Source organism: Cyprinus carpio, chromosome B25 (assembly GCF_018340385.1).
Source record: "Cyprinus carpio isolate SPL01 chromosome B25, ASM1834038v1, whole genome shotgun sequence".
Classification (NCBI taxonomy): Eukaryota; Metazoa; Chordata; class Actinopteri; order Cypriniformes; family Cyprinidae; genus Cyprinus; species Cyprinus carpio.
The window spans coordinates 3952217-3974509 of NC_056621.1; the positions used below are offsets into that span (position 1 = coordinate 3952217).

At 32.6% G+C, this 22293-nt stretch overlaps 3 protein-coding genes across 4 annotated transcripts; 1 reads left to right on the forward strand and 2 right to left on the reverse strand.

Annotated features, from left to right (window-relative positions):
• Nucleotides 1–1228: 1228 nt before the first annotated feature.
• Nucleotides 1229–10731, reverse strand: gtf2h1 (general transcription factor IIH, polypeptide 1). Its single transcript, XM_042752954.1, has 15 exons — nt 10577–10731; nt 9721–9876; nt 8608–8800; nt 8357–8522; nt 8172–8265; nt 6672–6821; nt 6458–6537; nt 6243–6376; nt 6075–6162; nt 3875–3963; nt 3652–3769; nt 3482–3572; nt 3210–3325; nt 3015–3107; nt 1229–2063 (listed from the first exon to the last, which is right to left on the reverse strand). The coding sequence occupies exons 2-15, from the start codon at nt 9872–9874 to the stop codon at nt 1977–1979; spliced, it is 1653 nt and encodes a 550-aa protein (XP_042608888.1). The 5' UTR covers nt 9875–9876; nt 10577–10731; the 3' UTR covers nt 1229–1976.
• A 322-nt stretch (nt 10732–11053) lies between these two features.
• On the forward strand, nt 11054–17058 carry LOC109099141 (RCC1 domain-containing protein 1). 2 transcript variants are annotated; one of them, XM_042753501.1, is made up of 8 exons: nt 11055–11325; nt 12338–12541; nt 12638–12803; nt 14664–14785; nt 14884–14982; nt 15493–15642; nt 15740–15769; nt 16485–17058. In XM_042753501.1, the coding sequence occupies exons 1-8, from the start codon at nt 11148–11150 to the stop codon at nt 16640–16642; spliced, it is 1107 nt and encodes a 368-aa protein (XP_042609435.1). In that variant the 5' UTR covers nt 11055–11147; the 3' UTR covers nt 16643–17058. The 2 variants fall into 2 exon arrangements, with proteins under 2 accessions (XP_042609436.1, XP_042609435.1); XM_042753502.1 differs by lacking the exon at nt 14884–14982 and having other exon boundaries at nt 11054–11325.
• cib1 (calcium and integrin binding 1 (calmyrin)) lies at nt 16692–22086 on the reverse strand. Its single transcript, XM_042753503.1, has 7 exons — nt 21844–22086; nt 21662–21696; nt 20841–20937; nt 18844–18997; nt 18652–18770; nt 18480–18568; nt 16692–16954 (listed from the first exon to the last, which is right to left on the reverse strand). Exons 1-7 carry the CDS (start codon nt 21892–21894, stop codon nt 16933–16935), a joined length of 567 nt encoding a protein of 188 aa, XP_042609437.1. The 5' UTR covers nt 21895–22086; the 3' UTR covers nt 16692–16932.
• Between the last annotated feature and the right edge of the window lie 207 nt (nt 22087–22293).

Here is a 22293-nt window from a genome sequence, read left to right on the forward strand (position 1 = left end):
TGAGCGCAGGGGACTATTTCTGGCGCCTTTGGACAGTATTTAGCATTAAGCGCTTGGGAAACTTTACATGTTAAATACATTATTAAAGTAAATAAATCTTCTAAGCATGCACTAAAAGTTCAAGTTTTATTTTAAAACACCTGCTTTACAAACAAATAACTGTCACAGACGCGTAGGTGTTCTAGCAGTAGATTGGGGTCCACTGGTCCATTACAAGCTCTTGCTGGTATTGATTGATATTCGAGATGCCCTCGAGAATGAAGTTTCATCAGCAAGCAAAAATAGCAAAGACCCTACCCTCAAACAGCTTACAGCCTTGAAGTGAATGTGTTTAAGCACCAGATTCAGATATAGATGTATGCATTTTATTATATAAAGATAGCCATCACCAAATTCAAGCACATAATGACTGGGTCTTTCTTGAGAAGTTATTATAACCTACAACAGTACTGATTATGTGTCCTGTTGCATGATTTGATAAGTGACCTACTGTAAATGCAAAATCCTACTAAATATTAGTTCGTCATTTTAAATAGCACTTAATCTGTTTAAAAGTTTGGTTTGAGGATGTTTAAAAGCATTATTTTATTTATTAAAATAAAAATAAATAGAAACAGAAAAATGCAAATGATTAAAATCAATACAAAATAATAAAAAACAATAGTTTATAACTTTATTAAGTACTGTAAATTTATAAACTATATTACAATACAAATATGTGTACATTGATAATATAAATTACTGAATTATTATTATTGCTTTTTATTTTGTATTCATTTTCATCCTTTTTTAAATGTTTATTTTAATTGCATTTATATATGCCTGGAAAAAGCATGTGTGGTAACTGTTCTGCATTTATGAAGATTTAAAAATAATTAATAATTAAAAGAATGATTAAAATAAACAAGGATAAAAAAATATTCAAACATAAATAAAAATAATGATTATTACTAATAGTAATTAGTTAATATAATAATTTGAAAAAAAAAGATTAAAAACCCCTGGTCTACCAGACACACAAAAGCATGTTCACATGCACAAACACACTTTCTTATCAGGCATCACATTCATTTGAAAAAGAAAAATTCCTGCGAAAAACAGTCAGAATACAGCGCTTCCCCTTCTGGTTTTCAGTGTGTAACATAACAGCTTCCTCACTGCATGCACACTTTTGTAAACGAGTACTTTGAGGAAGCTCTTTTAACGCAACACACACAAACACACAACACTAGTTTAAATCTTGACTTTATTTGCAATAACATCCACAACTCAGTGCAGCTAGAGAAGACACGTTATAAAGCAGTGCGGATGAGCGTGTGCATGCGTGTGTGGAACACAGATCAGTAAATGCACTACATAGAAATCATTATTATTTATTTTTTTTACAGTATTGCTGTATCCCCTCCCATTGGCGTGTCTTGGGCAACTGATTTCCAATCAGCCTCAAGTCTCGGGAGGGTTGAACTGGATTGCAGTATCTGGTTTGTAAAGAGTCCTCCTTATCGTTAACTTAAAAGCTTTTCCCTCAAACTGAGTCCTTTGCATTAAACGTTGTGAGTTCCTGAGAAATCTTTCCTCCACTATTATAACTGAGCCCAGTTTGGTCATTGCAGAAATACAACACTGTTAAAATTTCACTTCTTACCTAGGAACTGAAATTATCCACTGAAAAAAAAGAAAAAAAAAAGAACGCAACGGAAAGGAACGAAACGAACAAAGTAAAGAGAGAAGATGATAATTAAAGTTATTTGTGACTGGCGCAGCCCATCTCCACGCGGACCAATAAGATTACAGAATTGGCTTCTCCAAGCCCCTCCCCCAGGCAGACATGCTCACTAGCACCTCCAGCTCTGATTGGCTGGAAAATCCGCCCATCAGGCTCCATCTGGCCCAAGCTGGGAGAGAGTGATCTTCTCCCTCTTTCTTTAAATTCAGCCAGAGTCTTTTCTCTCTTTCATGGATTTCTCTGCATCTCCTCAGGTTTTTCTCATCATTCGGCGTGTTTGCCAGACTTGGAACTTGCTGTACGCAGCCTGAAGCATTTCCTCTAGGTGGCCCATTAGCTGTTGCAATCAAAAAACACAGGAAAGTATTATGCATTTCCACTGTAAGTGCATCAAATAGATGAATTGATAGATGAAAAAAAAAATAGATTGCATGACCATGCAAACCCTCAATATCAAAATAGGACTGATTACACAGGGGAAAATCCAAATACAGTAATAACATCAGAAAATTCAGACACTTTTCACCTTAAATAACACTTTTATGCATGTAAGAATTTTTTTTATTTTATAACTTCTGAACTTTCAACTGTGATCCTTGGCTGTCGAAACAGACCAAAGACAACAAGCATAACATTATTTTGGGTTCGTTAAATGCACGGTATTTTGTTTCAATAAGATTTGTTTTCCTTAATATTTAGAATTTCCATGGGATTTTATGGTACTACACAATATTTAATTTTAAATTATTCACCATTTATTTTTCTATAACATAATACAAATATTAGAAAAATATTTAATTTGATTTTGCATTAATACAGTGTTTAAGTTAAACATACAAATCTGTTACCTAGTTGCTTTTAAGTGTTTTCAGACTTTATTATAATTATAAAATATAATAATATTATAAATATTATACAATGTTATACTATTAAATTATCTTTTATTATTATATTAGAATAATTTAATTATAGTAAAAATCAATTTCTATTAGGCATTGCATTTATATTTCTATTTAACTTCAGGAAAGACTGCTTCATTGTGGCTGATTTGTAGATTGAACCCCCCCAAATATATATATATAGTTTGTTTTTTTGTTTGTTTGTTTAAAATGACCACCACTGATTTAAACATTATCCTGAACCAGTTCTTCCACACAGTTCTAGAAATGATTAATTCTGGGCTGTCTTTCTAATAGCAGCAAGATGAGCATTAATTAGTCATGTTCACTCTAAGTAGCAGAATCCATTACAGTAAATGGAGGGGGCGTGGTCAGGGGCGTGGCCTTACAGTCATGCTCAAATACTGCCGTTGGATCTTTTCTTGAAAGGGGCGGAGCTTCGTCACCTGGAATCTCTCCAGGTTAGATTTCATCTTTACCACCTGTGAGCAGGAGAGACAGATGAAACCAATCATTTTGCAACAAAACAATACTACTTTAGTGTTTTAATTTGTAAATATTAATGCAAAGGTGCATTTCTTGACCTTATCCTCCAGGAAGGGAGTGTTGACGGGGAAACAGGACCAGAAATGTCGGAGCAGCTCCCCGGCAGCTGTATATAAGTGCTTCAGCTCAATCTGAACATCAGTTGGCACTAATTCTACATAAATAAACACAAAGAGAGCAAAGATCGAGTAAATGGACAGTAAAATGGCAGTTTTAAACTTCTTGCACTAAAAAGTGCATTCAGATCTCAGTGGAAGCAACTTTTGATGTTATGATGGGTTGAACAGACAGTCTGAGGTCAAACACTCACGGTTTATGGTCTGTTGGCCTCCTCCCTGCATCAGAAGCCCTCCAGGTGACAGCGCTGTGATGGCGGAGCTCGCCGCATTGCTGGACATCACCTGAGACAGGCCAGAAAATACAATATAATCAAACAGACTAGGATCCAGGACTTATTAGCCATGCATGTCAGAGGTGTACCTGCGTCAGACGGGGTTTATAGTTCCTCATCTCGTGCTGGATAATGCTGATGGAGTTGATAATGTCTTGACTGGTGGTGTAATGCTGTGACTGAAGAGGAATCGGGCCGTGGGAATACTGCAGGAACAAACAAATGTAAAATACAAAGCACTTGATATGAAGAGTCACAGACTGTGAAAACACGGTGTCAGGCAGATACAGAATAAAGGCGCTAGATGTTTACCTGTCTGATTTCTTCAGGTTCAGAGCGATGGTCTTACGCCCAGAGTCACCCTGAAGGTCATCATACTCTATGGATTCTTGTAATTTTACCTGAAGACCCACAAAACAACAACAACAACAACAACATAATCTGGTGCTGCTCATGCTGAACATAAAAAAACAACAACTGATATGTAATTTCTGGAAATTTATCCATCTTATATTTTTGCTAAATACTGAATATATTTATTATAATTTAATAATAAAAACTTATTTTATTTAATAATAATTTAAAAATATAAAATATATAAATAAAATATATATAAATACAGAAAGATAGAGAGATAGATAGATGAAAACTGAAATTAATTTAAATGTAAAATATGTAATTTAAATTAAAGTAATATATATATACAAACACACATAATATACATATATGCATTCCATAATTTTGATTCATGTCTGACTTTTCTTATATGTCATACACACACAGTTAGGACCATATATATTTGGACACTGACACAATTTTCATAATTTTCGCTCTGTATACTACCAGAATAGAATTAAAATGAAACAATCAAGATGAAATTTAAGTGCAGACTTTAAGCTTTAATTAAAGGGGTTGAACAAAAATAAAACAACCATTTTTATAGACAGTCCCCCCATTTTTAGGGGCTCAAAGGTAATTGGACAAATAAATATAATCATAAAGAAAATGTTCATTTTTGATATTTTGTTAAGAATCTTTTGCAAGCAATGACTGTCTTAAGTGTGGAACTCAAGGACATCAGCAGAGACTGTTTTTCCTCTTTTGTGATGCTCTGCCAGGTCTTTACTGCAGCTGACTTCAGTTATTTGTGGGTCTTTCTGCCTTTAGTTTTGTCTTCAGCGAGTGAAATGCTGCTCAATCGGGTTGAGATCAGGAGATTGACTCGGCCATTGCAGAATATTCTGCTTTATTACTTTTAAAAACTCCTGTGCTGCTTTTACTGTGTGTTTTGGCTCATCATGCATTTGGTACTATGAAGCGCCGTCCAATCAGCTTTGCTCCATTTGACTGAATCTGGGCAGAGAGTATATCCCTATACACTTCACAACTGATCCGGCTGCTTCTGCCTGTCTCATCATCACTAAACACCAGTAACCCAGTGCCACTGGAAGCCACATGCACCACACTGCTCCACGTTTTACAGACGAGGTTGTATGCTTTTTTTTAGTAGTCTGTAGTCTGTTTTGTTTAGATGTTTTTGGCAAAGTCTAATCTGGCCTTGTTTGCACCTTGTGCTGAGCCCTCTATAATTGCTCCGGTGAAGTCTTCTCTTGATTGTAGACTTTGACAGAGACACGTCTGCCTCCTGGAGAGTGTTCTTCTCCTGGCTGGATGTTGTGAAAAGGTTTTTCTTCACCATGGAGAAGATCCTCTCATCATCCACTACTGTTGCCCTCCGTGGACGTCCAGGCCTTTTTATGTTGCTGAGCTCACCAGTGTGATTTTTTTTCTCAGAATGTACTAAACTGTTGATTTGGCCGCTCCTAATGTCCCTGCTATCTCTCTGATGGATTTGTTTTGTTTCTGAAGCCTAACAATCGTCTGTTTCACCTGCATGGAGAGCTCCTTTGACCATGATGTGGTTCACAGCAACAGCTTCCAAATGCAAATGGCACACTTAGAATCAACTCCAGACCTTTCACCTGCTTAATTGATGTAGAAATAACGAAGGAATAGTCCACGCCTGTCCATGAAACTGCTTTTGAGTCAGTTGTCCAATTACTTATGCTCTCTTGAAAAAGGGGGGAGGTACATATTAAAGAGCTTTAATTCCTTAATCTTTCCTCCAATTCTGATGTGAATACCCTCAAATTAAAGCTCAGAGTGTGCACTTTAAGCCCATATTCATTATAAAACTGTGTTTTGGTCAACAGCTAAAATAATAAAAATTGTGCCTGTGTCCAATTTATATATATTTAATATACATGGACCTGACTGTATATACATATAACATACTGAACATTTTCAGTAAGAATACTTGCATCGTTACACCCCTAATATATATATATATTTATAAAATAAATTAAGTTTCTTTTTTTCCCAGTATTTTAGGAAATGGGTAATTCCATGGTATGATACTTGTAGAATTATTTTTATACATCTAAAAGGTTGCATGCTTTGCTACATTTTGTGTCATGCCTAACAACACCCATTGGCTATGGCAAAATTTCACCTTTTTGAGTGGCAGCTGGAAGAAATCTGAATCTCTGGAGTTCCCATCAGTGCTGCTGGTCTCACTGGCTTGATCGCTGGGAGCGTCCCTAAATATCACACACATAGAGATTATTATATCTGTGACACATGCACACAAACACCCACACGCCGGTGTCCAGACACTTACGCTTTGCGTAGGCCGGCCGCCAGCACCATGGCACTGTGGTGGTTGAAGCGTTTGATTATGGCAGAGTTGCTGTTCTCTCTCAGTGATTTGTTGGATGAGTTTGATGTAGTGGGAACTGTTGCTGTGCCGTAACCTTCAGAGACACACAAAGATCCAATTTCACCAAAAGATGCAATACGCAGAGGAAGTGTGATTCAAAGTTTAACATCCCTCACCTCATCTAATGTTTTATCCTCGAGTAAAAGCAGATCCACCATGGGGTTCTTCACTCCCTGGGTCACCATTGATTTCAGGCCTGAAAGATGCGAAGAAACAAACTCCATCAGGACAGAAAGACACAGAAGAGCCATTTAACACGGTCAGATGAAGTCAATAGTCCACTTCATAAGATCTCAAAATACTGCATTAAGACTTGATGAAATGCAGTACCCTTCTCGTCCTGTTTGGCACACTCTGAGAAGATGTCCTGCTGGCCTGTGCTGATCCGGTCTCTGTGGAAGTAATGAGACTGAAAGAACCGCGTCCAGAACTCCTTCTCCGTCAAGTTGTGAGGAACGTTCTCAGCGTATTTCTGCTTGACTGCAATCAAAGGCAGAGAGAGACAGAAAAGGGTCATATTCAATAGTATTTTATTTGTCCTTAAAGATTGCTTATAATATTAGTCAGTGTTTGTAGCACAAAGCATATTAGGTTTTTTGTGAACCAAAACCATTTTTTGTGATTTAAAATAGGCTACTACACCTTTAAGGCTAGTATATGTAAATGACCTTTCTTATGATTGATTTGACCATCTTTTTGTCAAATTCTAACCGCATTACATGTATTTGTCAAGGAGAAGGCAGAATTATAACCATAATTATGACATACAAAGTCATAGTTATTACATAAAAATCACTTTCATTTATAAAGTACTACACCATAGAAATTATGAGAGACTAACTCATAATTATGAGATAAAATATCTAAATGATGGCATAAAAGTTTAAATTATGAGATTCAAAAAAAAAAATTATCATTATGACACAAGTCAAAATTATGAATTAAACCAATTATCAGTTTAAAAAAAAATTAAACTGAAAGATGACATGTCAAAATTATGAGTTAAAAACCGTTACAGCATAAGATGAAATAATGAGATAAAGTCGTAATTATGAGATAAAAATAATAATTTAAACAAAAGATGAAATTATAAAATAAATTTTGCGATTAAAGTTGAAATTGAGATAAAAAGTCAAAATAAGGACATAAAAACAATTGAGATAAAAAGTCAAATTTAAGAATTATAAAGGAAAATTTAAGTGAAAAAGTCATCATTATGAGATAGAAAGTAATTATGTCAAAGTTAAGACTATTACAATATATATATATATATATATATATATATATATATATATATATATATATATATATATATATATATATTTATATATATATATATATATATATATATATATATATATATTGTAATAGTCTTACAATATACAATATATTTATATATAGATATATATATATATATATATATATATATATATATATATATATATATATATATATATATATATGACAAAACCTATAAAATGGTTATGTCATATTTATAAATTTATCTCATAGTTATGTATTAGTTATTTTATGCATTATAAATGGTCTTTCATACAGGATGCAATGTGACAAGCTCAATGAAACTTCATCAAAGATGGTTGATTAAGGGTGACTAGTCATTGATTTAATACAGAAAGGTATCAATAACAAGCATCATGTATTTTTATGTTTATTACAGTATCACACTCTTATCTTAGAAGCAAAACATCTCATGAACAATCGTGAGTCCAGTGCTTTATAAGTGAGCTGCTACCTACGTAGATTCTCCTAAATCAGTTGTTTATGACTATCCCTATCAATAAAGATAATATACATAATCACATATCTTACCTGTAGGGTAGGTTCTGAAGATTGACTCGATGATGTCAGAGGTCAGATTGTAGCGCAGGCCGTTGCAGCCATCTGTCTGTGGTCTGATGTCGGCCTGTAACCACAGTGACAACACAATCATGGTGTGAATTTACACTGTAAGTGCTCTCATCAAACTGCCAGTCGCGTGATGCATTTGAACTCACCAGGAAGGCAGCAGAAATGCCCACTTCCTGTTTGCTGTTGTTGGAGAGGGAGTGTTCCACAGTATTCAGGCTCAGCCGATTGGCCCAGAACTCCTCAGCACTGATCACCTGACTCACCACTAAGTCCTTATAGAGCTGGAAGAGAACAGGGTCTTCCTGCAACATCCTGGAACACAAACATGAGCTGGAGGTCAGCTAACACCAATAAAGAGTGCCTCGGGTGTCCAAATGAGATGTAATGAAAACGTCACCGGTTCTTCTCCTCCAGCTCTTTATTGGCTTTCTTCTTGAACTTGGGCAGGAGCTGCTGGAGCAGTTCTTTGGTGGCGTCTCTGTCCTTCAGTGCTGTGCTCCCATTGGAGAAATGAAAGGTGGTGCTTTCTCCCGTGTGCAGAATCAGCTGAAGCTGGATCTTTGCCTTCCCATCAGGACTGATCTTCTGACCTGCACATGAGAATAATTACAGAAAATCAGATTGCAAACTTTGATTCAAAGCAGAATAATGTTTTATGTTTGATGTGAACACACACACATACACATATACTGTATGTATGAATTACAAACCCTTTTTATATTGTCATGTAATGTAATTTATTCCTGTGATGCAAAGCTGAAGTCTTCAGTGTCACATGATCTTTCAGAAATCATTCTAATATGCAGATTTGCTGCTCAAGAAACATTTCTGATTATTATCAATGTTGGAAATAGTTGCGCTGCTTAATATTTCTGCGGGAACCATGATACATTTTTTTTTTCAGAATGATGAATAAAGAACAAAGAAAAAGAAAAGCATTTATTTTAATCAGAAATTGTTACTTTTGATCAATTTAATGCACATTTGCTGAATAAAACTGCTAAATAGATAGATAGATAGATAGATAGATAGATAGATAGATAGATATTGCATTTTGCAATATAAATTTAAATGTAAATTTATGCATTTAGCAGACGCTTTTATCCAAAGCGACTTACAGTGCATTCAGGCTATCAATTTTTACCCATCATATAATATAATGAACATCTAACATCATATTTACAATATTATATATTACTAAATTGCAAAACAATATATATTGCATTATTTGTAACATATAGTAATTTATATAAAAACAAGTTTTTTTTGCAGTTCTTCATAGGAGTGAGCAGAAACCGCTGAGCTTTTTTGCCACAAATTTAATTTCATTGGCAACAGTGACTACTTTAACCTACTAAAAGTAACCTACTTTTACTCTATTAATCCATGCATACTTTTATGCATACTATTTCCATACTATCTTAGCATGTCGAAGTCACACTCTTGTAGTCCCTCTAAACCAGCCGAACCCAAAAGAGGCTGTAGAGGCTGAAATCTGAGTGAAACTCACAGCGGATGTCGGCGTACAGGTGGCTGACGGTGAAGCGGTCCTTCCCTTCCGGACCCCAGGCGATCCGCTCGGCCATCAGGTACAGAGTCCCGTCCTGCTTCCTCTGACGGACCCTCTTCACCACCAACAACACCTCTTCGGACAGAGACGCCATGGCTACAGAACGAAAGAGGACAATCTGATTAATGATGCAGGACATTGAGATCGGAGATTTATTGATAGCTCATCCGATCATTTTAAAAGCCATTAGAAACCTGTGCAGGGAGTTAGTTTACAGCTCTCAGTACACACAAAAACATGCAGAAAGAAGACTAGATTTAAACAGCCATCAATCAGATTCAGAACAGATAACAAATCATATCCATATCAGATTTGACAGCAGATTCAGATCAGACTCAGAACTGAAATGCAATCTGATTCGGATTAGACCAGATCTGACCGATTCAGACTGAGACCGGATATTAAAGCATATTAAGAATCGGAACAGAAGAGATATTAAACCAGATACGATTCAGATCAGACTCAGAATGTTCAGTTTAAGACCTGACATTAAATTAAAATCAGAATCAGATCAGAGCAGATATTAAATCAGATTCGGATCTGAGCTAACAGCACTAGCACACATCGCCTATTCTTCCCAAAAACCTTTACTAAAGTCAATAAACTCAGACTCATTTGCAGTATATGACTCTAAACTATTGCTTTTTAATGGCTGAGACCACTTTTAAACACAACAAAACACATTTTAAACACATTTAAAGGAGAAGAATCTGAAATCTGCACCTGAAAGCTGAACTCACGCACACAGCCGGAGACTTTAAATAAAGTGCTTTATTTGTATACAATAACCCCTCACCTGGCGCTCCAAGGCTGCTGAACCCGTAGCCGCAATATTGATCTTGTGGTAAGCGGAGTGAAATCGGTGTAAATGACAGTATTTGTGTTTTATTTACAGTCGTTACGGACTCCGCGAGTGACAGCAGCCCTCAGTTCCGCCGCCATAGAAACAGAGTGAAGCCAGAATCCCTGGCGCGCGCATACTTATGACGGCTGCGTAACAGAATCGGTTTCAAAATTAAAGTCCTGTATATGTTCAACGGTTTCAGGTTTAGTAATATTTTAATATTATTATGATAGTAATAATATAATATAATATAATATAATATAATATAATATAATATAATATAATATAATATAATATAATATAATATAATATAATATAATATAATATAATATAATATAATATGTTCGTGTTCCAATCTTAAAACTTTTATTATCATTTGAATTTTATTTTTGAACACAACAGTACTTTTATTTTGACAGAAGACAGCGCTCTTGTTCCGACTGTAGACGTTCCTTTTTGTTGTTGATGGAACTTACTTGCAGCTTTGCACACATGAAAGCAAGTGACAGCTCGGGAAAGGTCGATGACTTGGTTTGGCTTTGGTTTCGATGGCTTTGGCCAGATGAGGCCGGCAGGTGTGAGTGGACAGGCATCGTGTAACGTGAACACACCTGTGCTGATATCAGACGTGTGCGGATCAGAGTGTGGAGTCAGAGTCAGAGCCAGCTGGAGCTCCAGAGCTGATGTGCATCGTGCACGCTGTAAGTAAACTATGAGTAACCGAAGTATGCTTTTCTACAACATTAGTCACATTACTAATCTTACTATTTCTAAACTATAATGTAATAAATTAAATTAACTTAAAATGTACATAATTTGTACAGTATTAGTCACATTCACTGTTTCTAATCTATAACAAAATAATAAAATAAATTACTTAAATGTACATTATTTATATATAGTGAGATTTTGTTTTCATGAATATTACTGACATTTTCATATTCTTTGCTTACATTATGAAATATAATAAAATAAAATACAATAACTTTAAATTTACACACAATATTTTTACAATAGTTTGTACAATATTAGTCACATTTTACACATGATTTACGTATTACTGTTTCTATAATAAAATAATAATAAATTATTATAAAAAATAAATAAATAAATGTACATATATATATATATATATATATATATATATATATATATATATATATTACTCATAAAATTTTATTCATATTCTTTGCTAACATTATATATGTAATTACGAGTAACAAAATTAAATTTTAAAATTAATTATTTTTCTTTTCTTTTTTGCTTTCATTTTTTTCTACAATATTAGTCACACACAAGCACTCAAATATATAGTATAAAATATATGTATTTTATTATATTGTTCACTCACATTATATATATATATATATAATTTTGAGTTACAAAATTATTTCTTAAATAGATTTTTTATTGTTTTCTTTTATTGTTTTCAAATTTGTTTTCTTTTATTGTTTGTTTTTATTGTTTTTAATATGTTACGTTTACTATTTCTGATGTATAATGAACTAATACAAAAAACATAAAAATAAACAATATTAATTTTGTTTAATTTTACAAACAATATAAATTTTTTGTGTGTACACATATGTTGTAAATATATTAATTTATATTGATTTTGTTTTGTGCAGATCACTCAAGTATGGTTTTTCATCCTGTCCTTTGTTCACAGTAGATGTATCTCTTTAGTTATTTTCTGTGTAAACTTGGTTTCAGGTGGCAGTCATGTGTGTGTGTCCGGGTTCGTGTCTGGTTCATCAGAAGAGGACTGCGGAGCTGTTCTTCCAGAGAGTGAGGGCTGCACAGACGCTCTCATCAGTGAAAGATACCTGACGCTCAGCTTCACAGACAGAGTGGAATGCTGGGAAATCCAGCATCCACAGAACAAGCTTGTGTGGAAGAGAGAGCAAGACAATACCGGTAGCATACCGATAACTGTTTGAGCATAGTCCTGATCATGTTTTGAAAGCGCATCAATTGCTAGTATGATGATATTGATGTGATGTGTTTATTCAGGACATGCTGTTGCGCTGCCGCTGGTGTCAGGAGGGTACATCATGCCCAAACCTCCTTTTTTCCGTCCTCTCTGCTCTAAACTGTGTGCCGTGAGCCTGGCGTTGGGCTCTGAACACGCTGTGCTGCTGACGTCGGACGGGACTGTGTATTCCTGGGGATCTGGAAGGTACAAGAAGATTCCGGTGTTAATCTTTTAATTCAAAATTGGGTAACACTTTACAATAAGGTTCCATTTGTTAACATTAGTTAACTGTGCTGTATTTGTTTTAATATGTATTATATATTACAAACAGTATTAGTTAACATAAACGTATCAGTCTTAGTTCATGCTCATTTCAATATTTACTAATACAATCTTAAAATCAAAAGTTGTATCTTTTAATGTTATTAAACAGACCTGAGCTGGCATGATCCATTTTTGACCTTATTTTAAAGTGTTAGCTAAAATAATATTATATTAATTGTAGAATTAATCTGCATTTATGGGTGAGTCTCACAAAGCCAGTCAATAACAAGTCATATTTCAGATTATAAATGAGAAAATAAAGCATATTTTTTTAATTTTTTACATATTTTATTGGAAATTCTCATTACTGTAACAGTGTTGTTATTGTAGCCTTAAATGATTATTAAAAATGAAACTAAAATAAATTGTAAAGATGAAAAACTTAAACTTAAAAAAAAAAACACTTAAAATTTGGCATGGCAACCAACTGAAATATAATATGTTTACGTTAAAGTACTACAATTACGAAAATTAAAACTGAAATAAAAATTAATGAAAGCTAAATGTAAATAGAAATATTGAATAAAAATGACAAAAGCACATAAAATATATGATTGAATTTATTTACTAAAACTGAAAATAATCAATGAAAGCAAAATAGAAATATTGAATAAAAATGGCAAATGCACATAAAATTACTGAAACTACTGCAAATTAAAATGAAAACAGAATATAAAATATTTAAAAATATTAACAAATACTATGTGTATAAGTAATATTGAAATAACTATTGCTGTAATGAAAAAATGTGTGTGTGTGTGTGTGTATATATACATAATTTATTCCTGTGATGCAAAGCTGAATTTTCAGCATCATTACTCCAGCCTTCAGTGTCACATGTAACATCCAGTCTATCACATGATCATTTAGAAATCATTCTAATATTCTGATTTATTATAGTGTTGGAAACAGTTCTGCTGTCTAATATATTTGATGAATAAAAGGTTAAAAGAACTGCATTTATTCAAAATAAAAAAAAATTCTAATAATATATATTTCTAATAATATATTTTCTTTACTATCACTTTTTATCAATTTAAACACATCCTTGCTGAATAAAAGTATTGATTTTATTAAAAAAAAAAAAAAAAAAAAAAAATACTGACCAGTAGTGTATATTGTTATTACAAAATATTTATATTTTAAAAACATAGCTTCTTTTTTTTTTTTTTACTTTTTATTCATCAAAGTATCCTAAAAAAGTATCACATGTTCTGAAAAAATATTAAGCAGCAGAACTGTTTCCAACTTTGATAATGAATCATCATATTAGAATGATTTCTAAAGGATCATGTGATAATGATCCTAAAAATTCAGCTTTGCATCAAAGAAATAAATGATCATTTAAAGTATAATAAATTTAAAAACAATTATTTTAAGTTGTAATAATATATCACAATATTACATTTCTTTCTGTATTTTTGATCAAATAAATGCAGGCTTGATGAGCAGAAGAAACTTCTTTCAAAAACATTAAAAATAGTAATGTTTTCCAAACTTTTGGTCTGTACTGTATATATATATATATATATATATATATATATATATATATATATATATATATATAAATTATTAATACTTTTTTTATTTAAATTGAAAAGCATTTATATTTATCATTATGGCAGTATTTTTTGTCCTGCCTTTAATTTATGCTTATTGTGAAAATTCATTGCATTACAATAATATTTTCTGTAGAATCGAACTGAAGAGTGTTTTTAAGCTGATGTTTTGTTTTGTCAGTCATGGTCAGCTGGGTCACGGCGCTCTGACGTCACAGGAGGAACCTCAGGTGGTGGAGGCGCTGTGGGGCGTCCCGATCAGAGCAGTGTCTGCTGGGAACTGGCACTCCGCTTCTGTCAGCAGTAAGCTTTTTCCTGAAACTTTCATGATAAAATTCAACCATTTGGTTTCTCATACTAATATACAGAGTGCTCGTTTGAAATATGTATATTGTGTTTAGCTGGTGGGGACCTGTATATGTGGGGATGGAATGAAAGCGGGCAGCTCGGTCTGCCATCTAGAGGCCTGGAGGAGGAAAAGCGCAGAAGAAAAAGCAGTGGTAACATGACTATATATGTGACCCTGGAGTCTTAAGGGTCAGTTTTTAGAAATTGGGATTTATACATAATCTCAAAGCTAAATAAATAAGCTTTCCATTGATGTATGGTTTGTTATGATTGGACAATATTTGGCTGAGATATAACTATTTGAAAATCTGGAATCTGAGGGTGCAAAATGCAAAGAAAATATATTGTGTTGATAGAATTTAATTTTGTGTTGTTGAGGTTATTTTCTATGCATATTACTAATCAAAAATTAAGTTTTGATCTATTTGCAGTAGGAAATGTACAAAATATCTTCATAGAACATGATCTTTACTTAATATCCTAATTATATTGTCCATAGTTTTGACCCACACAGTGTATTGTTGGGTATTGCTACAAATATACCTGTGCTACTTCTGACTGCTTTTGTGCTCCGGGCTCACATATATGACTTCATGTATTACGTATTTATTATATGACCTGAATGTATTACTACACAGCTACATGGTTCTGTTACTGTGCAGGAAACACTGAGCAGCCCATAAATGAAGATGAAAAGAAGGAAGCGGATGTGTTTATTTCTATTCAAGCATTCCCAGCTCTAGTGGACGTCCCTAATGTGTCAGAGATCAGCAGCATCAGCTGTGGATCCCGTCATACAGCGGCCGTCACCGGTGAGATCCAGATCTGATCGCTGCAGCATGAACTGGACTCAAGAATCCGCTAGTTGACAAAACATTATTCAATTAACTTATTCTTTTTTATTTGTAGGCACAGGGGATCTGTACACCTGGGGATGGGGTAAGAGTTTGCTTCGTTTTCTAGAAATAAATCAGTGTAAATAATCTCTCATGCATTTGTGACTTTGCTGAATAAATGCGTCATTCAAAAATGAAAGTTTGCTAAAAATGTACTCACCCTTAGGCTAGATGAGTTTTTTCAGATTTGGAGAAATGTAGCATTACATCACTTGCTCACTAATGGATGTGAATGGGTGCCGTCAGAATGAGAGTCCAAACAGCTGATATAAACATCACAATAATCCACAAGTAATCCTCTTATCCTCTCACATCAAAATCTACCGACATGTTTGTTTAGAAAATTTATGGATTATGGGCCCATATTTTAGCTGAAAGAAACAGTATGAAGTTGAAAACATGTTGATAGATTTGTTTCTTTCAAACACACAGACACAGCTTTTCACTTCACCAGACATTAACTGATGGACTGGAGTGGTGTGGATTATTGTGATGTTTTTATCAGCTGTTTGACTCTCATTCTGACGGCACCCATTCACATCCATTAGTGAGCAAGTTATGTAATGCTACATTTCTGTAAATCTGATGAAGAAACAAACTCATGCACATCTTGGATGGTCTGAGAATGAGTAAATGTTTTGGGTGAACTATAAAAAAAAAAAAAAAAAAAAAAAAAAACTGTTAAAAGGTAAAGTGTGGTAATTGTTATTTCAAAAGTGCTAAAAGTTGCCTTTTCTCTGTCTTTGTCATATTATTAGGCCATTATGGACAGCTGGGACATGGCACTGAAAATAGCACAGATGAGCCAACACTAGTGGATTACTTCCCTAGCCATCATATGTGTGTTAAGGATGTTATTTGTGGGTTATGGAACACTTTTGTGTCCGCTGTGCCAAAAGAACAACCTCCATCCTGACTGGAATAGACTCGTTCAGAGTGTCCTATAAATACAGGGATGTCAAAGGTGCAGAAATAGAGTTTATTAAATTAGGTACAAATATATGATCCAAAATACAGAATAGAAAGAAGTCAGTGTTTCCTTTTTTTTTTTTTTTAACAGAGTAAGTAAAATGTTTTCAGTCATATAGAAATGGTAGAAATACTGAATAAGAATATACATTCACAATTAGGATGCTATATTATTGACGGATCAAAGGCGCAGGTGAAAAATCCGGACCGGAAAGCAGCTTCCATTCGGTGTAAACTTCACAACACAATCTTGAATGAACTGCAAAAGAACATGAGCAGACAATGAGAAGAAATGCTGCCTTCAAGCCTTAGGAAGTTCATGTGATTTTGGTCAGAATAAATTTGTAATTTTGGGAAATTTCATATATTTTCCTCACTTTTTCGCCTCTCAAATGTTTCACTAACACAAAATTATAAAGTGCAATATGTGAATTAGGTGTATAATTGATGCTTTATGCATTTTATAATTATTGTGCTGCTACAAAGAATCATGGGAAATGTAATTTAGTCGTAAGCCATATAAAATATAAATATTAGATGAACAACTTAAATGAAAATTAGAAATGTTGCCTTGGCAACTAACTTTACTAAATAAGCTAAAGTACTACAATTATTAAAATCAAAACTGCACTTAAAATGACTCATAATGATAAATTATTAAATAAAGCTGTATAGAAATATTTGTAAAAAACTAATAAAAATGACAACAGCACTTAGAATTACTCAAAACTAAACAAAAAAAAAACTGATTCAAAATATTAATAAATATTATACAAATGTTATATTATTATTACTATTATTAGGTAAAACTAATGAAAATTAATAATAAAACTAATGAAAATTTATAATAAAATTAATTAATAAAATAAAACTGATAATATAAAAGCTAATTCAAAATATTAATTAAAACTATATATATCTATATATATATATATATATATATATATATAATATATATATATATAGATATATATATATATATATACACACATTTAGTCATTTAGCAGACGCTTTTATCCAAAGTGACTTACAACCATGAATATGTATATGTGTATATATATATATATATATATATATATATATATATATATATATATATATATATATATATATATATATATATATATATGCACAAGTCAGCTAAATTTTGTTCTGTCAAACTATCAAGGTGAAATACTACACTTACTAAAACTGAAATAATAATAATTTAATAATTACATTTATAAAAAAAAAATCTATATAGCTTTTATAAGCTATAATTTACTTTATTAATTAATAAAATTAATGAAAAAACTTACAGAAATGTTTTTTAAATCTAATAAAAATCACAAAAACAAAATTATTTAAATAAAAATATTAAATTAAATTTTGATTACTAAAATTTAATAAAAATATAAAATGAATATATATAAAAGCTAATTTAAAATATTACTAAAAATTATATATATTCAGCTAAATTTGTCAAGCTATCAAGTTGAAATACTACACTTACTCACTCTGAAATAAAAATTATTTAATAATTAAATAATTACATTTCTAAAAGCTATATAGAAAACTAATAGAACATAAAAACTAATAACATTTAACAAAATGTTTTAAACTAATATAAAAACTAAACACACGTAAAGCTTCATCGCCATTCCTCAACTGTTCAATAAATAATATGAAAAAACTAAACTGTACAGTAAACATTCACAAGTGAAACTTAATTAGACTGAAGGCAGCAAAATACATGTCAACTGTCCAGTTTTTCACTTTTTAAATAAAAAGCTAAATTCTGTCACCTGACAAAATCTGGAGATCTGGAGATGACGTGCTGAAATTCTGAGAGATTGACTGTGCCGTCCTTATCAATGTCTGACTCCTCCAGGATCTGCACAATCACATGTGTATACATTAGAAAAGCTCCTCTGACGGATGTCTCTCACTGATGTGATGTACATCCACCACACTCACATTGCTTATGAGCTGTCTCATCTCCTCTGCCGTCAGACGGGTGTCATCCGTCTCGCCAGTCAGAGAGTTCACCAGCTTCTCCAGGTCTCTAGCATCGAGAGTCCCGTCATCGTCAAAGTCTGCAGCATAAGAAGTGTTTATAATGACTGCTGTTGTGTTAAACGTCAGTATTGAGGACAATCCATCTACTACCAAAGATTCGGAAAGCGTAGTGGGACTTGATTTCCAGGGTCGCCGAATCGCTGAAGGCGCTCAAGAGGTCCAGGAAATCCTCAAAGCTCAAGCTGCCATCCTTCATGTCAGAGGTCGAGAAGACGTGACATATCCTTTTCCGGAAGGGGTTAGACTGTGACAGCCAACAAAAACACAGCATATATATATATATATATATATATATATATATATATATTTTTATATATATACAGTTATGAATATATGTTTTGAAGACCAAACATTACTATTTTTTTTTTTTTTGGTTTATTTTTCTTATGATGATTGAGTTTGTTTTTTTTTGATTAAAGATAAAGAAGTAATATTGTGAAATATTATTACAACTTAAAATAATAGTTTTCTGTTTGAATATACTTTAAAAAAAAAAATTTATTCCTGTGATGCAAAGCTGAATTTTCAGCATCATTACTATAGCCTTCAGTGTCACATGTAACATCCAGTCTATCACATGATCATTTAGAAATCATTCTAATATTCTGATTTATTATGAGTGTTGGAAACAGTTCTGCTGTCTAATATATTTGATGAATAAAAGGTTAAAAAGAACTGCATTTATTCAAAATAAAAAAAAAATTATAATAATATATATTCTAAAATAATATATTTTCTTTACTATCACTTTTTATCAATTTAAACACATCCTTGCTGAATAAAAGTATTGATTTTATTGAAAAAAAAAAAGAAAGAAAAAAAATTACTGACCCCAAATTACTGACCAGTAGTGTATATTGTTATTACAAAATATTTATATTTTAAAAACATAGCTTCTTTTTTTTTTTTATATATATATACTTTTTATTCATCAAAGTATCCTAAAAAAGTATCACATGTTCTGAAAAAATATTAAGCAGCAGAACTGTTTCCAACTTTGATAATGAATCATCATATTAGAATGATTTCTAAAGGATCATGTGATAATGATCCTAAAAATTCAGCTTTGCATCACAGAAATAAAATGATAATTTAAAGTATAATAAATTTTAAAAAAACTATTATTTTATTTTGTAATAATATATCACAATATTACATTTTTTTCCTGTATTTTTGATCAAATAAATGCAGGCTTGATGAGCAGAAGAAACTTATTTCAAAAACATTAAAAATAGTAATGTTTCCAAACTTTTGACCTGTAATAATATATATATATTATATATATATATATATATATATATATATATATATATATATATATATATATATATATATATATATATATATACAGAAGTTACAATATATACAGCTGCATCTGGAAGGATTAGAAGATATTTAGCTTTAAACATTAGGGTTTTTGCATTGTGACCGCAGTACAGACTTCGGGCTCTATTTTAACGATTTAAGCACATGGTGCAGGTACACTTAGGGCGTGTCTAAATCCACCTTTGCTAGTTTAACCATGGAAAAAAATTGCCGGCGTGCCAGGCGCATGGTTTAAAAAGGGTTGTATCTATTCTCTTGACGAGTCATGGGTGTGTTTTGGGCATAACGTGCAATAAACCAATCAGAGTCTCATCTCCCATTCCCTCTAAAAGACAGACTGAACGCGTCTGTAAGAGGAAGTGGATCTGCTCGTGTGTGAGGTTAAAGTACACAATAATGATCTTTCACATTGTAATGCTTTCATTTTTAATATTTGGCATGTTTGTGTGCTGCTGCGCTTCCCTGTGTGTGTGTGTGTGTACTAAGCAGTTGTTGACCCGACTATAGGTGCATATTACTAACGCGCTCTTTAATTAACAAAAAAATAAAAAATATTGCACCATTGACTTTAAACCAGGTTTCAGGTGGTCAACGGTGCATTTGCCTCAAAATAGCAATGACCAGCATGCCCACGAGCGCACAAATAGGCAGAGATGCATTTGCTATTTAAATAACGTGGCGCAGGACCTAAAAATGAAAACTGCGTCAGGCTGAAACTAGCAAAAAACACTTATGTCATTTACCGTCGCTTTATCTCTTACCTTCAGTTCAGGAAGTGTGAGGACCTTCTCCATGGATACCCTGGAGCTGTACGGTCCATTTTCTCTGTCCTGCAGTTCAGAGAATATCTTGTGTGCCCTAAACAAACACATTGATGATGAGCCCCAAAAGTATTATGTGTTGTGATGTTATTAAAATTTTTTTTGTGTTTTGTGTTATATACAGATTCAGTATATAATATTGTGTAGTTTTGTGTTTTTTATATTTTGTCAAAGACTAATCCACTTTACAGGGAACGCCAAGGCAAAACGTACCATGGTTGAGATGATGTACATGTGAAAAGTCAATAATGATAATAATTATATTAAAAAAAAAAAAAATTGTTGGTAACTGAAATGAAGCTAAAATAAATTATTAATGTAATGTTAGAGGAAAAGTTTTACCAAAAATTAGAAATGTTGTATTGGCAAATAAAATAAGTCGAAGTACTACAATTATCAACACTAAAACTGAAATAAAAATTAATTCGAGCTAAATATAAATATTTAAAATGTTGAATTAGATACTAAAAAAAATTAAGTTAAACAGAAATATTTAAAAAATGACCAAATCACTTTATAAAAATTATAATTAAAAATATTTTGATAAATACTATATTATAAATAATAAAATAACCCTGCAATACACCAGCCTGTCAGGTTTTATCGCTATTCCTCACCTGAACACAAAATAATAAGAAACAAACTACACTGTACAGTCAATAATCACAATTAAAACTCACCTACACTGAAAGCAGGAAAGTATAACAGAAAATATTTTTATAATTAAAGTTTAAGTAACGTTACATCGTGACTTGACTTACATTAAGATTTCTTGCTTTGTGAGAAATGTGAGCTCCTGTGTGAGCAAACATGAAAAATTATAAACAAATAAAAGCATCTCATCGCTTTATAGTATAAAGAATAAATGTTAAATAAATAAACATATTTTTAAATGATATTACATATGAATTAATGTTTATCTAACGTTATGTGTCCGTCTCACCTGATACTCTGAGAGAAGATCTTTCGGTAACTTGCTCGATGTTCCCCCCATTACCACCTGCTTTTGTTCTGCACGACTAGTACTTTAACTTTAAACTATAATAAAGTCGATTAATGTTACTTTTGTTTCATAAAAAAACAAGGTAAGTGGCTAAAGGTTCGCTGTTTTTAGCCAACAGGCTTAATAAACAAACTTTGGTCGGGGCACTGCGCTTCCGCTTCCTGTATGAAACGTCAGTTAACGTTGCTATGGGAACAGATTTGCACCGTGCGAAGTCCACAATGGGGAAGTAAACAATTTATTTACAAATTTATTTATGTTACTTTATAACACTTTATAACGTTCTCCGTGCCGTATCGTCTTCATTTATTGGCAACAGTGAATAAATAAAGTCCTTTTAAAGTTCCTGTGTTTAAAAGTTGAAAATTATTATAGCCTAAATAAAAGCAG

What these genes read in the sequence shown, in the direction of transcription:
- LOC109099141 (XM_042753501.1), top strand. Translation starts at nt 11,148, where the DNA reads ATGACTTGGTTTGGCTTTGGTTTCGATGGCTTTGGCCAGATGAGGCCG. An exon ending in GCACTCCGCTTCTGTCAGCA is followed by an intron (nt 14,786 to 14,883) that starts GTAAGCTTTTTC and finishes TATTGTGTTTAG; the next exon opens with CTGGTGGGGACCTGTATATG. An exon ending in TCATACAGCGGCCGTCACCG is followed by an intron (nt 15,643 to 15,739) that starts GTGAGATCCAGA and finishes TTTTATTTGTAG; the next exon opens with GCACAGGGGATCTGTACACC.
- cib1 (XM_042753503.1), bottom strand. Translation starts at nt 21,894, where the DNA reads ATGGGGGGAACATCGAGCAAGTTACCGAAAGATCTTCTCTCAGAGTAT. An exon ending in ACAAAGCAAGAAATCTTAAT is followed by an intron (nt 20,938 to 21,661) that starts GTAAGTCAAGTC and finishes GTGTTTGTTTAG; the next exon opens with GGCACACAAGATATTCTCTG. An exon ending in TGAGACAGCTCATAAGCAAT is followed by an intron (nt 18,569 to 18,651) that starts GTGAGTGTGGTG and finishes GTGATTGTGCAG; the next exon opens with ATCCTGGAGGAGTCAGACAT.
- gtf2h1 (XM_042752954.1), bottom strand. Translation starts at nt 9,874, where the DNA reads ATGGCGTCTCTGTCCGAAGAGGTGTTGTTGGTGGTGAAGAGGGTCCGT. An exon ending in CCTGTACGCCGACATCCGCT is followed by an intron (nt 8,801 to 9,720) that starts GTGAGTTTCACT and finishes TCTCATGTGCAG; the next exon opens with GTCAGAAGATCAGTCCTGAT. An exon ending in CTTCAGAACCTACCCTACAG is followed by an intron (nt 6,822 to 8,171) that starts GTAAGATATGTG and finishes CTTTGATTGCAG; the next exon opens with TCAAGCAGAAATACGCTGAG.